The sequence below is a fragment of the Carassius auratus genome, chromosome 47 (genome assembly GCF_003368295.1).
Source record: "Carassius auratus strain Wakin chromosome 47, ASM336829v1, whole genome shotgun sequence".
NCBI lineage: Eukaryota > Metazoa > Chordata > Actinopteri > Cypriniformes > Cyprinidae > Carassius > Carassius auratus.
Genome location: NC_039289.1, coordinates 4,705,669 through 4,721,450, shown reverse-complemented (window position 1 = coordinate 4,721,450; position 15,782 = coordinate 4,705,669). Strand labels below are relative to the sequence as shown.

General features: G+C 36.7%; 2 protein-coding genes and 1 pseudogene across 7 annotated transcripts in view; 1 reads left to right on the top strand and 2 right to left on the bottom strand.

The window, feature by feature from the left end:
* Positions 1-2,721, top strand: part of patj (PATJ crumbs cell polarity complex component) — a 95,299-nt gene extending 92,578 nt beyond the window's left edge. For all 6 annotated transcript variants that reach the window (XM_026235830.1, XM_026235829.1, XM_026235828.1 and 3 more), the window contains one exon: positions 370-2,721. In XM_026235830.1, coding sequence (XP_026091615.1) covers positions 370-516 — 147 coding nt within the window. In that variant the 3' untranslated portion in view covers positions 517-2,721. The remainder of the gene's footprint in view (positions 1-369) is intronic.
* Positions 2,547-5,459, bottom strand: LOC113064865 (PDZK1-interacting protein 1). Its single transcript, XM_026235837.1, has 4 exons — positions 4,652-5,459; positions 4,383-4,506; positions 3,837-3,911; positions 2,547-3,538 (listed from the first exon to the last, which is right to left on the bottom strand). Exons 1-4 carry the CDS (start codon positions 4,716-4,718, stop codon positions 3,466-3,468), a joined length of 339 nt encoding a protein of 112 aa, XP_026091622.1. The 5' UTR covers positions 4,719-5,459; the 3' UTR covers positions 2,547-3,465.
* Positions 5,460-7,899: 2,440 nt separating this feature from the next.
* LOC113064861 (T-cell acute lymphocytic leukemia protein 1 homolog) lies at positions 7,900-15,108 on the bottom strand (annotated as a pseudogene).
* Positions 15,109-15,782: the final 674 nt, after the last annotated feature.

Genomic DNA, 15,782 nt, shown 5'->3' with positions numbered 1-15,782 from the left:
CTCTGTTTCACAGGAACACAACCAGCAATAAGACTCTGGTCAAGCACTTCATATTCAGCAAGAAACAACACATGATTTGTATTTATGTGATAGGTTTCTTCTGATGACTCTTCCAGCCCCACTGGCAGTCCAAGAATTCCAAGAAATATTGTTCAAAGAAAATATTTGAAAACCTAAATGAATATATCATTGAAATATATAATCACATTTATATGTAATAATTCTGAATATTTAATATTATCTATATCATTGAAATACTATTTAAGGATATTTCTCAAATTTGTTAGATTTAGTGATCTGCATTATAGTCAATCGGTCACTTTTAATTCTGTGAATTAATAAATAATATTGTCCTCTCCTTACCTACAGGGGGCAGCGGCGGTGGACGGGCGTCTGAAACGTGGTGACCAGCTGCTGTCGGTCAATGGAGAGAGTCTGGAGGGCGTCACACACGAGCAGGCCGTGGCCATACTGAAGAAGCAGCGGGGAAGCGTCACGCTGTCCGTCCTCTCCTAACAAACACACTAAAGGCTACATCCACTGCAAAACACACACACTGCATTCACACGTCCATTATTTGGCCGCCTTACTTCCTGATATGGAGATGGTTTGCACTCGATCGTTTAAACTCCGCCCTGTTACTGTATGTCCACCTGGTCTCCAAATCAATCCGAAAAATACTCATAAAGGGAAATTACTGTATCGTCTTTGTCTTAGACACAGACGTGTAGCCTCTCCACCGGTGAGCAGGTGAATTATGGGGCAATATTAGAGAAGCTTATTTAGATGAAATGAGTGCTGGTAACTCAAGACCAGGAGGAAAAATTTAAGTACAACACACACTAATACACGCAATTTGTTTGTAATGATCTTTTCAGTCCACATACAATAACTTCTAATGTTGGTGTCTTGATCTTTTGATTTAAAACAATATGTTCATGACCTACTGACAAACCCTATTTACAAAAAAATCTGATGAATTGTTTGTAGTAGATGAATTTATGGATGAGCGTTAATAAGGGATGACAGATGTGCCTTGGGCAGATCAGATCGTGATGGGATGGTTTTAGTTAGTATTAGATATAGCATCATTTCAATCAGGTTCTTTACATTGCAGGGTAGCTTTGTGAATATTTCAAGAAATAGTTCATCAAAAGATGAAAAAAAAAAAACATCTATGATGTTGCTCCGAACCTGTATTACTCTTTTTTTTCTGTGGAGCTTAAAATTAGATATTTTGTGAAATGTTCACGCTGCTCTCTTCCATACAATGAAAGTGGATGGGGACTGGAGTTTTTTTTTTTATTCAGAAATGCCAAAAATAACCATAAAATATGACCAAATTGTTCATATGACAAGTTTGATGTGACGGATGAATTGAAATTGAAGTCGGTTTTCACTTGCAGTCTTCCCTGTGAGTAAAATTTCAGACAATTCTTCACACAAAGGTATTAATTAATGTTAGTCATTTGTCATGACAGATTTTATGTGGAACATAGTAGTGGATGTTTTGCTGAATATTCACACTACTCTTTTCCAGAAAATAAAAATGAGACAGATATTTTAGAAATTTAGAAATGACATTATAACAATATAAGAATTGTAGTTTTGCATGAGGAATGATTATCACTTAAACTCTTCCCTGAAATAAACATTTCAGGCAAATTTTCATACAAAGCTATTATTTTAAGTCGTTCTCACTTAAAATCTTTCTCCAAAATTCGTAAAATTCTTTACACAGAGCGATTATCTTCCTTCAGGAGTTTTATTCACTTTCTTTGTATGCAAAAGAGCAACCTTAAAATTCTGTTCTTAGCTAAATATCTCCTTTTAGATTCCAAAATAAGTCATATAGGTTTGGAATTACATAAATGATGACAATTTTAATTTTGGGGAGAACTATTCCACTCTATTATGTTTCTATGGTGTATTGGAATTCACAGAAATGCATAACATAGTTTTTTTTTTTTTTACATTTGTGTAATTCCATTTGTAATTAATTTGCACACGTCTATCATTTCATTGTGAATATGTAATTTATTTCCTTTTTTAGGGTGTTTTTGCATCGCTTTTGTCTTTTAGAAAAGGTCTGACACATCTTGTTTGAGACTGTGTGTGTCTGTGTGTCACAATATGAGGATATCCTGTGTCAGCCTCTCTCCTAGAGGAAGTGTAGCAGGCTCTTCAGAGACTATCAGGGCTCTCCAGGCTGTAGACAGCGCGTGGAAGCCTTGTCCAGTCCGTCTCTTCCACCAAGCACATCCTCATATGATGCCTCTTGAATTTTTGTGCCACGTGGACGGTGTGTTGTGAATTGTCCAGCACTATGTCCCTTTAAAAAGATGTCCTGTATCTCCTATGCCTGTCTTCCCCTTTCTCCTTAAAAGAATAATAAAATGCAACGCTCCAATCTGCTACCATCAGCTAGATCTTTACATTTGGGCTGTGAACCACAGAAAATGGCTTGAATCATGTTAAAACTTCAACTCGCCCTCAGATGACTCGAGTAGTAACACCTTTTCATCAGCCATTTTTCTGTCAGTATGAAGTCAAAAGAAACCATTTAGTTAAATTCATACACAAGATACAGATCTAAGCCTGAAATAAAGCTGATTTCTTAACATTTGCAAAACAAACAAGTGCTCATTATGGTCTTTGACTTTATTTTGGACAAGTAGAATTTATCGAAAGTGACAAAAAATAAAGTTATTTTCATTTTAAGTGTCTTTTGACTTGTATTTTAAGCTTTATTTCAATGCACAAGAAACAATCACAACACTTATTTCTGCACTTTTTACATGCACGTCCATTTAAATAATTAGTGACACGAAGATATTTTTAAAGAAAATAATTTTGTTCAGCAAGGATGCATTACATTTAATCTAACGTTTGTCACAAGAGTCCTATTTAAAATAAATGCTGTTCTTTTTAACTTTATTCATCAGAAATAGTTCCACAAAAAATAGACAGTGAGTAATGGCTGCTAATATTTAGCTTTGAATCACGGGAAGAAAAAAAATACATTTAAAATATATATTAAAATAGAGCTATTTTAAGTTCTAATAATTATTTCACAATATTAGGGCTTTCATTATATTTGATCAGATAAATGCACCCGTTGTGAGCATAAAAGACCCCAAACCATTACAAATCCTACGATCAAAGACTTTTGAATGGTAGAGGATTTTATTTTATGAATATTATTATTAAGTATTATTTAAAGAGGTTTGCAAAACAAAGATCAGTGAGATACTGAATGCATGATACTGCAGTAACATGCTCAATAAATATTCTTCAGAATTAACTACAGTTAATGTTAATTACACAAACCTGCAAAAAAAAAATCCCTGCTGACCTTTGGTACAAGATGAGCTGTGTCAGCTATTAAAATGATAACTTATTTCCAACAATAAGTAAGGTTAACATGGCGTGCTGACTGGGCTGATTATGGACGTTTCCTTGAGATTACATCTTGGTCACTTTTTCATCTGTTTGGTGAACGATCACGTTCTCATATGCTTTAGGGTCTTCACTGCTCCTGAAAAACAATTGTCACAATTCCAGAGATGAATACATACCTTTTAAAGAGAATATCCACTCTTTCCCATTCATTTTAATCATTGCCATTTAAATTTGAACCTTTTATTCTAGGATTCATTTCAAGAACATCATTTTAAATTTAGCACAAAGCATCAGATGAGGCGTTTTATTTTACCTGAACATAATTTCAGGCCATGTCACTGTTTCTCATGCAGTGTCAGTAATGATGGTGTATATTTTTACAGCCTTGCACCACTTTAAGCTTTGTAACAGCTGTATTATTGAGGTATTATTACCTGACTGCATCAAGACTGGTTTCATGGGTTGATCCATTAGTCATGGCGTATTCAGTGGGCACTGCTTCTGCTTCGCTTTAGTCAACAAAGACGGATTCATGTTTTTTTACAGACCGAATTTCAGAAACTAGCTGCTAATTAAAATAAGTGTATTACATGAACTATAAAGACAGATAAACATGACTTGTGAGACTTAACCTTCATTTAGACATGTAGCTATTACTGATGAGAAAATTTATTAATGTGCATTAGCCTACCAGCATTTCACTAACACAGAAAAATTTAAATTCTGGGAGGCTATATTAGCTATAGGCCTACTCACATTCATGACTGACTGTCTTTAGAGGCACACACAAAATATATTTTGGACTTCAGGCTAAGTTCTAAACCATTCTGTGAAAGAAGTGAAGTCATACTGGTTTGGAACGACAAAAGATGGTGAGAATTCCAAGTGTTAACATTTACATTTTTAGTTGAATTTAGTCTTTTCCGTGTTAAAATTGCTACTGGTTTTAGTGTGGTGTTGAAATTGAAGCATACAGTTACCTTGGAGTTTTACACCAGGCTTTGTTTACAAGGAAGGCGATGAAGACGAGAAAGAGGAAAACCGCGACGGCGATGATTCCCGTCAGCCAGTTTGGCAGAGCTTGCTCAGCTTTCTCTGGAATTTCTCGTGCCATAAATACAAAAACGGTAGTTAAAATACCTAAAACTGTTGCATTCGAACGCTTGATCTCACTATGATATGCTTAGCGGTGCTATTTTCCACATTTCTAGATTTCCCTCCAAAAACAAAACATCTGTGAAGGCTTTACCTGCTTGCGCCGCAACTAGCCCCAGAGTGAGGACAAGCCAGTGAAGCACGGTGAATGATTTGCCCATTTTTATTCCTCTCCAGGTGCGCGATAATTTGTTTTAAATGTGCACTATAAACTGCTCAAATAAAACCTGTATCCTGCCTCTTACCAGGAAACAGGTATCTGGATTTCCATGGAAGAAAAAGACAACACCCAGTGGTCTGTACAACTGGAGTCAATCATTTACCCGACGCATGATATTCAGCTATCGCAAAGGACATAACAGAGATGTGATCTGATTCAGCTGTTATCCCAGTGATAAATATCAGCTATAAATATTCATTGCTTTCATAATGCTATTTTGCTATTAAAACGACGGTGGAGTTGTTAATCTAGTGGAGGAGGTCCTATCTCCATACAGGTTTAAGAAGATTTCCTCGATAAGGAATTTGTCTGGTTAGTATTGCATGGTTTAAATTTAGGAATAGATCACTGAAGGGCTGTTTGACACATTAAACCCACCAGTAACACTTGCTGCTGTGGAAGTTACAGTTTAGCTAGAGCAAAACAAGCGAACGGTCTATAATTGACCCCGATTAGTGTTTGAGTTCAAGTTCAAACAAACCCATCATTCATCAACTTGAAACTGTTGTAGGTTAGTAAAGCGACTCTTTCAAGGGATAGGCTAGTTCACGCAAAAATTAACATTTGGTGAACATTGACTCACCCTCGGCACATCCAAGATGTAGATACTTCATTGGAACAGATTTGGAAATATTTAGCTTTGCGTCACTTGGTCACCAGTGGATCCTCAGTGAATGGGTGCCGTCAGAATCAGTCCAAACAGCTGATAAAAACATCACAATAATCCACATGTAATCCACACCAATCCAGTCCATCCATTAGTAGTGAAGTAAAAAGTTGCGTGTTTAAGGTATAACTCCATCAATGCATTAATACATTTCCATAAACACTACGTTGCTTATGGCCAAAATAAAAGTCTATAGTCCATAATAATGCTTCCTCTAGTGAAAAAGTCCATCCCCTGTTGTCCTCTCACATCAAAATCCACCAACGTATTTGTTTAGACAAGTTTTTGCTTGTAAACGGCGCTTGATCTATGTATCTTTCTCACCAGGTTCAGATGAAACTGCTTCTTCACTAGAGTTAAAATGTCTTATTTGTGGATTTGGTTTTTACAAACGTGCAGCATTTCATTTCACAAGACATTAATTGATAGACTGGAGTGGTGTGGATTGTTGTAATGGTTTTATCAGCTGCTTGGACTCTCGTTCTGACGGCACCCATTCACTGAGGATACACTGCTGACCAAGTGATGTAATGCTAAGAACAGATTGGATGGCTTGACGGTTGGTACATTTTCAGCAAATGTAAATTTTTGGGTAAACCACTCTTTTAACAGCACGCTTAACTAACCTACAACAACTTAAAGTTGATGAATGACAAGTTTGTTTGAACTTAAGGGCATTGCTGTCCGTATTTGTCCTCTTATTAAACCACAAGAGATGAGTGCACATGAGAGAGCGCTCTTGAAGAGTGACAGAACAAATGATTAACAGACCAAAACAGTGAAAAAGAGGCGGAGTTGGACAAAGACCACGATCCGCCCCTCTGGACTCAAGAGACTCAGACAGTGTCTCACAGCCCAGAGAAAATTAGCACCTCTTTATAACTAGAAAAGCGCTCTTCCCACTCATTAACACCTCGCGTAAAATACCGACCCGCTCCCCAAGGGAGCCACTCTTGCTGATGGTGTGGTAGATAGCCATGAGAGACTGCAGAGGAGACTCTTTCCACTGGCCTGTCCTGCCTCTGAGAACCAGACCTTTGGGAGGTTCACTGGGACGTCCTTGTCCCAGAAGGAGGGGCGTCTTAATTGAATAGTTATCTCAGGATAATGGTGGTTTTTATCAGTCGGTGAGCATGTCTTTTCGTTATGATTGGGCTCCTTTGAGATCCATACAGGTTGAAGCTCTGTATCCTCCAGTTTGGGGTCACTGGTGAGAAAAAGGCGGAAAGCGACTACGCTGCAGGTAATTAAAAAGGGAAATGACGCCGTCAAAAATCCCTGATTGACTCACTCTGATGTACCACCAGCCCACCATTTCATGAGCAAGAGCGTTTGGCATTTGAGATGAATGAAGAGGCTTAATAGAATTAGAGTGTTTTGATGCATGTTGAGTCTCTGGTGGGATACACATGGGCCTGTTTCTCACATAGTATTCATGGGAAGCGGATACCATGGAAGATCTAACTAATCTTTAATGGAATGGAGTGAAGTTTACTTGATAAGATAAATGAGACATGTTTGTGTTAATAGTTATATATAACAATGCATTTAAATTCACAACTGTAATGTAGCTTAAGACTTAATAAAATGACAATTTTATTAAATTTTACTCACTGTTATGTTGTTCCAAACCTCCAAACAAGCAGTTATTTTCCAGATTGTATTGGTTGCGCTTTTCCAGACAGTATTTATATAAACCTTGAGCTCCAAAAATGACGACAATCATTATCATTTACTGTTTTATTTATTATTTATTTATGGTGATTTATTTTTTATTTAATGCTTTTTGGTCCACATTTTTCTCAAAGCACCATAAATAAATACACTTTATTTATGGAAATATTTTTTTTCCAAATTTTATATTTAAAATATAATATGTTATTATATTTTATATTTATACATTTTTATTTATATATATATATATATATATATATATATATATAATATATATATATATGTGTGTGTGTGTGTGTGTGTGTGTGTGTGTGTGTGTGTGTGTGTGTGTGTGTGTCTGTGTGTTAAATATTATGCAGTTTTTTGGTCAAAAAGCACAATAGACAAATTTTAAAAATAGCATTTATGGTGATTTCTATATTACATAATATGAAAATTATATAATAATCTAAATTATATTATTTATTTATTTATCATTAAATATCACTGCAAACAAATAAATCTAAGTTTGTTTTTTAAGGTGATTTACTTGTCATTTTTGGAGCTCAGTTTCCATAAGTATCCATACTGTAAACATATTCCATGTCTTTTAAAACCACAACATTCGAATATGCTCAAAATTCATCAGAGCTTTTAAATCTTGTTTGCATAAATTCAAACAGTATGATGCGTCAAGATGGCTTGCACCAGCTTTGATGTCAGTTGCCTCAAACTTTCTTTGATCTAATGCTCAATCATCACTGACATCAAACCAGGTGAAAAAAAAACAAAAAACATTTGGGTTTGGAACAACATGAGTAAATGATAACCAGTTTGTTTAGGTCATTTATCAATGTAAAATATAGTAAAAGTTGTATGTAGTACCATTCATATTTCTCTCTCTTAGAGCCAAATATCCATCCTCATACAAACTGTGTATTTGTGATTTCACTCTCCTCTTGACATGTAAGAGCAGATACTGTACAGACATTTGACATGTAGCTTTATCTCTTTAGTTTGAAATGTCTCTCATGTCCTCCAGCTGATAGAATGGAGAGCGTTTGGGAAGGTTGTTCATGAGTGTGGGTGTGGATCAGTGATTGGTCTGGGAACTGCCCTTGGATCAGTTTTCACAGTCCCTGTATAGGGCCCCTTGGGACCAGTAGACCGACCAATGACTTTTTCATTGGCTTTGATTCTTATCAGCCCTTCAGAGTCATATTCCCAGGGTTCAGACATCCATGTACGCCCTGCTATGACCCTGACTGTCCTCACACCCTCAGAATCTTAAAATAACAGGCTTTTTCTGAACAGGGCATATCCGTGTTTTTGTAGTATTAAGCGCCTGCAGTATATGTTTTAGATGGCTGAATCTAAATCGTGTTAAAGGTATTTCTTGTTATCACATCCCACTGTATTCATTTTTCATGTCAGGGATTTAACATTTTGTTCCTTACATGGAAATACATTGTATTTTCCACGACTCGCGTGAATGATTTGACAGTATTTTCATATTTCTCAGTCCCTTTATTTATTTCAGTTTAATCCCCCTGCTGTTTTTTATTTTTTATTTTGACACTTCGCAAAACGCTCCACTGGATATTTTTCATTCTCCACCTTCACAGTTGTCATGGCAACAGAAAATATTATAATTCAGACGTTTGACAATATGGACATAATGTCCAGCAAACATGTTTGGACACTCACACTATATTCAGCTTTTTTTTCAGAAGAATAGCACACATTTTCAGGTTTGTTTTTTTATTTTTGTGGGTTTTTATAGAAACTTTGTGTGATATAACATTGCATATGTTCATAGATAGATTTTCCCCTTACAACAAAGGCCTTTCTACTAAATATCACATTAAAATAATCATTTTTTTGTTTGTTTGTTTGCTCGTTTAATACCCAATAAAAGACTTAAAGGTACCAAGACTGGTTACTCAATCCTCTGCTAAAAAGCAGATCAAGTTCATACAAGTCAAATAAAGTGACAGAACATTACTCCATGAATGCATCATTGCGAGATGGTCGGGTTGGAGGGGTGTTTGAGCCAAAGAAATGAACGAATGAATGATGTGGGATGTGAATAAATGGTGTACCATGATCACAATGCAAAAGAACAGTCTAAAGGAACAAGGGTCACACAACATTATCCCGCTCTATGTACATGCTCTTGTACCTCCTCCACCTTTTTTTTCATGTATGTGTGAGGGTTTGAAAATAATACCGAAAAACCATTTATAAAATGGTGTTTTTTTCCAAATAGCACTTTGTTGCTATTGCCACTGACATTGGTAAGATTTAAATAAAGGTCATAACCAATTCAATTTCCCAGTGTTTGTTGCACAAAGCCAAAGCCGGGGCGTCCATAATCATGTTTTTGTAATAATGACGATCATTTACTCACCCTCCAAACATGTTGGAGTTTCTATTTTGTAAAGATATTTTGAAGAACAATGGAAGTCAGCTGGGACCAAAAACCGAAAAGACGTTGGACCCCATTGACTTGCATTGTAATGTCTTCAAATTTTCTTTTTCTGGGATCCGTCGAAAATAAGAACTCACGTTTGGAATGATATGAGGTTGAGTAAATGATGCCAAAATTGTCTTTTTTGGCAGTGAACTATTCCCTTTCTTGCTTCAAATGCTCTTTTTTTGTTATGTTGTAAAAGTCCAGCTGTTTCCAATACCTTCCTTCCTAGTGGTGTACCTGATGAGATGTGGGTACCATTCAATCTGTGTTCTTTTTGTTTCCAGGTGGCGATCGACAATTCCTGCCTAGGCAACTGATTTTGGACTAAAAATCGACCTGACGTTTTCCCCCGTATCAGCGTCTCACCGCGGAGGGCAACTTAGCGTCGAAGTGCGAAGAGAAGAGCTTAACAGAAAGTCAAACGTAGGAATATGCTTGCACACAACATGAACATACGCTAGTTTGAGGTCCATGAAGCACTGCGCCCTGTCAAACCCGGGGCTCTAGAAATCAGTCCGCCAATGCCAAATCAGTCATCGCTGAGCGTTTCCGTCTAGCGGGAGGCTGGAATGGTGCAGTCCCCTTGCCGAAGACCTGGACTCCACCGATGAGTCCTGATCTTCGGTAAAGCTCTCCGGACTAGCGTCCCCGTCCAGCAGGCTCCCACAGCTGGAGTTGGGGCTCAGCATCTCCTGAAGAAGGTCATCCCGAGCCAGGGTGGCATCTCGTGTGGCACGGGCGGGGGCTTCGCCACCCACCATGTCGTCCTGGTCGTTGAGGAGCTTGGCCAGGAAGTTGATGTACTTCATGGCCAGGCGGAGGATCTCGTTTTTGCTGAGCTTCTTGTCAGGAGGATGGGTGGGGATGAGCTTTCGCAGCTCGGCGAAGGCACCGTTCACGTTCTGCTGCCGCCAACGTTCGCGGCTGTTGGTGAAAATCCGTCGCACGATTTTGGGCTGAGAACCTGCAAAGCAAAGGAAGTCGCCTATAGTCAGGTTATACTCTTCCCCAGTGGTTTGTGGTGTCACAATCTGCATTATTATTATTTTTTACTTCAGAGGGTGAGTTCTTGTTCGAAACAAATCAGCGACGCGGTTGAGTGCTTTAACAGTGGTTTCCTTGTGAACACACCTAAGGTGTTCACTCACTTCTCACTGATAGATTAGCTTTTTATCTCCCCCTATTTAGCCAAGAATTAATTAACCTTTCTATTATCTATGGCATTTTACATTCAATTATTCAGGGCCATTTCTCATCCTCGACAGCTCTGTTGGAACGGGCCTATCAATGCTTCACTTTGCTTGATGCACCACTGACTTCATATAATTACACTTAGTTAAATGGATTCCCAACCTCTTGAGTTAAGGAATAATTTAAAGCGTTTTTGAAATGTTACCTTTCATGCTCTTCTATATCATATAAGAACATATTGTGTTGCCATTTGCCATTTTCGGCTCATTAGAATCCAGCATTTACACGCAGCCAAACACTGACTCATATTTGCATTTTTATAGGAAACTATTCTCTATCTCTCTAGTGCATCTCTCTCTTAAAGGCCTGATTTGTGTCTTAAATCGTAATTGTTTCACAACGTTATTGTATGATTTTTAGGGATGCAAAGATACTGACATTATGGAAATTGTCACTTTAGATAAATAATATTTATTTCATTTTTAAATCCAATTGTGACATTCTTTCTATCACAAAAATATGTTAGATTAAAGTGCATGAAAATTTCAAAATTAGAAGTTAGTTAAAAAATGAAGGATTCATTTTAAAAAAGATTTTAAGTGACACAAAGTAATTGTACCAGATAAAGACATCATGTATTAATTTTGTATACTCTATTCTTTATTACAAAATGTTTTCTCATACTAAAGCTAGCTTGTTTGGTGCATGGTGTTTGTTGTTTTAGACAGAGAGAAGAAGACTGAGATGATGCATTGGAAATCATGAGATGAAAGAGAAAAGCACAGCCAAAGAGTGGCTTACCATACTTAGAAAGATCTAAAATGCTCCTACCATCGCTGATTTCAACCTCATAAGGTGCAGGTCTGCGTTTCACTCGACTGCTGGGATACATCCCATACTGATCCGCTTCTCCAGCAAAACCACTGAGGACAAACACACACGAAACATGAGATTTAAGCAACTGGAAAGACGAAAGATGCTTCAAATGTCATTGAACAAAACGGAAGAGAATAGAAATAGCTTAGAAAATAAAAAGTGTATATAAAAATATATTTTAATGTATTATTTTTATCTTTGACATATTGCAACATAAAATGCATTTAAAAATAAGAAAGCACTAAAATAATAAATAAATCAAAAGAATAGGCTAAGAAAAAATCTGCATAATAAAAATACATTTTAATCCATTATATTTTTATTTGATTCTCACATAAAATACCTTTAAAAATAAAAAAAACTTAAACACATAAATAGAATAGAATAGCCTTAGAAAAACGTGCATATTAAAAATACATTTTAATGCATTTTATTTATCTTTGACTTATTCCAAGATAAAAATGTCTTTAAAATGAGAAACCACTTAAATGCTAAAGTGTTAGATTGCAATGGAAAAAGCTTGAAGGAAATGCATAGAAAAAATACATTTGAATGCATTATATTACATAGTCTAAGATCAAATGTCTTTGAAAATGAGAAATTAAACACTTAAAAAAAGTGTATTGAAATAAATTTTAATGCATTAGATTTATCTTTAACATGACATTGCTGATGGAGAAATCAAGTGTTTACATTTAATATAGTCAATAGAATAGAAGTAAGAACGAAAAATAGAAATATCTATACATTTTAGTGCATTAACTAAAACTCCATTTTACGCATTCTTTTATTAGATAAGTAGAAGATGAAAACTGATAAAATAAATAATAATAAAAAAAAGAATAAAAAAGACCCTTTTATCTTTTTCTGCATTGTTTATATAACTATGAAGTTTCAGGATCATTTAATATAAATTTAATAGGCTAAATTGCAACTAACTGTAGGCTTTGGTAGCATTATAGTGTAGTCTACCGTTTATTTCAGGTAAAGTAAAATAAAGAATATTTACAGGTTATCTCAGGCTATAGTGTAAGAAAATAAAAAAACGAGAAATTAAAGATTTTAAGATTGTTACTAATGTTATCATGCAAAGTCACTAGGCTATCTGTATTTCGTAAATGCATCTGGTTTAGCAACAGATATTTAAATGTCCGTATTTATTGTGCATGCTGTGTGAAAGTGTTCGTTACCTGTTAATAGTGGTGAGCGGTGGGGTCATGTTGCTGTAGAGCATCGCTCGCGCCGGGAGAGGGAAAGCGGGCGGACTCAACTGCACCATTCGAGTGTCGCTCAGCGGGTCTCTGGGGGGCAGCGGCAGTGGGATCGGTGGTCTGCACAGCTCGGTGGTCTGCACCTTATGGCTGATGTCTGCCTTGAGCTCTCTGCCTTTTATATCCGCGCTCCCTCCTCTCCTGGACAGCTCGATCACTCTCACTTCCTTTTTTAGCTCGGTGGCGTGGTGAGCCGTTTCCTTGGCGACTCCATTAAGGATGCAGCGCTCCTCGGGGAGGTGATGCTCTCCCGTCTCCGTCCTCGTGCCTTCCTGTTTCCCGCATGCATCTCCCTTCTCGGGCGCGGTGTCGCGCGGGGGAGATCCGCAGCCCTCCGTGCTCGGGCTGAGCGGAAATTGCTCGGATTTCAGTTTTTCCATCATCCTTCAGTCAAAATGCAAACAAGCGGGTTTTCCCAAAAGCTTTGATATATAGTCTTATCCAAGGGAAATTGTAATTCCCAACCAATCCAGCGGCTGTTTAGCTTCTCATCGGGGGTCACCTGTGAAGAACACACCTTTGATTGAGTGGAATATTACGCGCATCCTTTCTGTCCTGAGCGCGCGCTTGACTGGAAACACTGACAGTGTACAGTAATGCAGCTCTGTGACAGCACGTGTCATGTGTGTCTCACTCAGCTGCTGGAGACAGGCAAAGGCCGGATCAAGCAAGCAAGTTGCTTAAATGTAGCCTACAAACTCAAATGAGACACATGATGCATTTCAAGTTTTTGGTCAGATCTGTTTTACGGTGTGTGTGTGTGTGTTTAGTGTTTTTTTTTTCTCTGTCTCTCTCGTCTCGAGATGACCTTGGTCTGTCATATCATCATTCTGCTCATGGTATCTGGAGATAAGCGTGTCATACCGGTGTCTTGGTCGGGAAAGAGCTTATCTTCGGCTAACATTGTTCTACATTTCAACAGAATATGATCTGCATAATTATTACAGGACATATTCAACACATTTTGCATATTAAATCACATTCTTACATTTAAATGACCAGCTTTATTAGTATTATTATTATTATTTTAACATGATTCGTCACTGTAATCTAATATAATTTCGTATATTTCAATATAAATTTACATTAGCCTATTTTTTAGGTGATGTTACTCTCAATATGGTGTCTCAATTTATTTATACGCGTTGTTTGTTTATGTCTTTTCTTTTTTTTATGAAGGATTTGCGTCAATTTTGCGCATTTTTGTCTCGTTTTCAATATAATAGATACTAAAAGAGCTTTTAACTTTTTCGTAGTTGACTGATTGTTTATAATGTAATTTCGTCGTCGCAAAAAAAAATAAAAAAATAATTCTAAGATTGAAGCACGATAATAGGCCGATTAGTAATTGTTATATTTTCCTTCACAGAGAAACCAGTGTCATCTACTTTTAATAATGTTTACTTTTGTGTGTAAATATGCTACATGATCATTATTAATAGGCTACATAATACCCAATTTAGACACACTTTAACATTTAATAATGTACTATACACTATGTAATAATGTATTTATAATATATGCAAGTGCTTATATTTGCTCAGATAATAAACAGAGGCTATTTGCACGGTCTCAGATAGACTAATAATTCGACTCGTGAATGTCAACAAACTTGAAAAATAAATAATCCATGTTGATTAGGATATAAATAAAATATGCTAAAAGTGAATTTTAGTTCAGGAATGAAATATCGCTGTGTCTCGTCCATTTATTAATGGAGTTCTGGTGGCTGTTATTTTAAGCACTGAACGGAAAATAACGAAATTGTATTTTATATGGAAAACTGAGTCGAAAGGAATCGAATTACGTAATTTTAGATTAAACGATTATGTCTAAAACGCGTGTTATTAATAAAATAAATGCCAAATCGACATCTGCCTTGTGCAGGCTCCAGGGCCTATTTGCTCCAACACCGTAAACAACAAAAATAAAATATATAAATCATACCTGACCTCATATTAATCATCTGGCTTCGATAGAAAGCCTAATTATGAGCTGCATTAGTATCAAAGGAGCGCAGAAACACCAATATTCGCCTCTTACCGTCGTCGGGCGGTGGATGTTAGTGTGTGCATGGAGCCATTTTGTGGTGGGTCATCCATGTCTGAGGTTTTAGATGCACTGAAGTGCTGTGTGGAACTGGAAGTGAGGTCTATATAATTCCACATCACGTCCAGCGCGCGCCTCTCTGTATGGGGAGCGGAACACGGGCGCAATGTGGCCAGGCGAGATAAGAGCGCAGTGACGGCCACCGCGCTGTCGATAAGCCCCTAAACCCATTATTTATGAAATGATTCATTATTATTTTGCTTTTTATCGAGGGCAAATGCGAAGAGAAAAATATAGACTTATATTGTGACTGGATATGCATAAAAAAATAAATAACTCAGCAGATTGAGGGGGAAAAAACGAACGCGTAATATTGTTGAACTGCTTCGGGGCTCAATCAGAAATTAATTATGCGGCCAGAAGTAACACATTTTCAGTGATATCAGCTGGGGATGTAGGGTTGAAAAGTAGCATTAGCGGCTGTTTGTTTTACACATTTCAGCGTTTTCGGGCGTTCAGCTGGAAATTATGTACATAACCCTCACTCACTAAGAAAAACATCTTCGACAGGATACACAAACAGCAAAAGCGGAGTATTGCGAATTCTACTTCATTTTTGGTCAATCCAAGAATGCACAAAAATTATATATATATATATATATATATATATATATATATATATATATATATATATATAATAGTGATATAATTGAGTGTTTTTTTTTACATACAATTAAAACATGTAATGTATAATACTGGCTTTAACAAAACAATAGTTATGAATGAGCTAAAATATCAGGTGCATCCTTGATATTCGATATA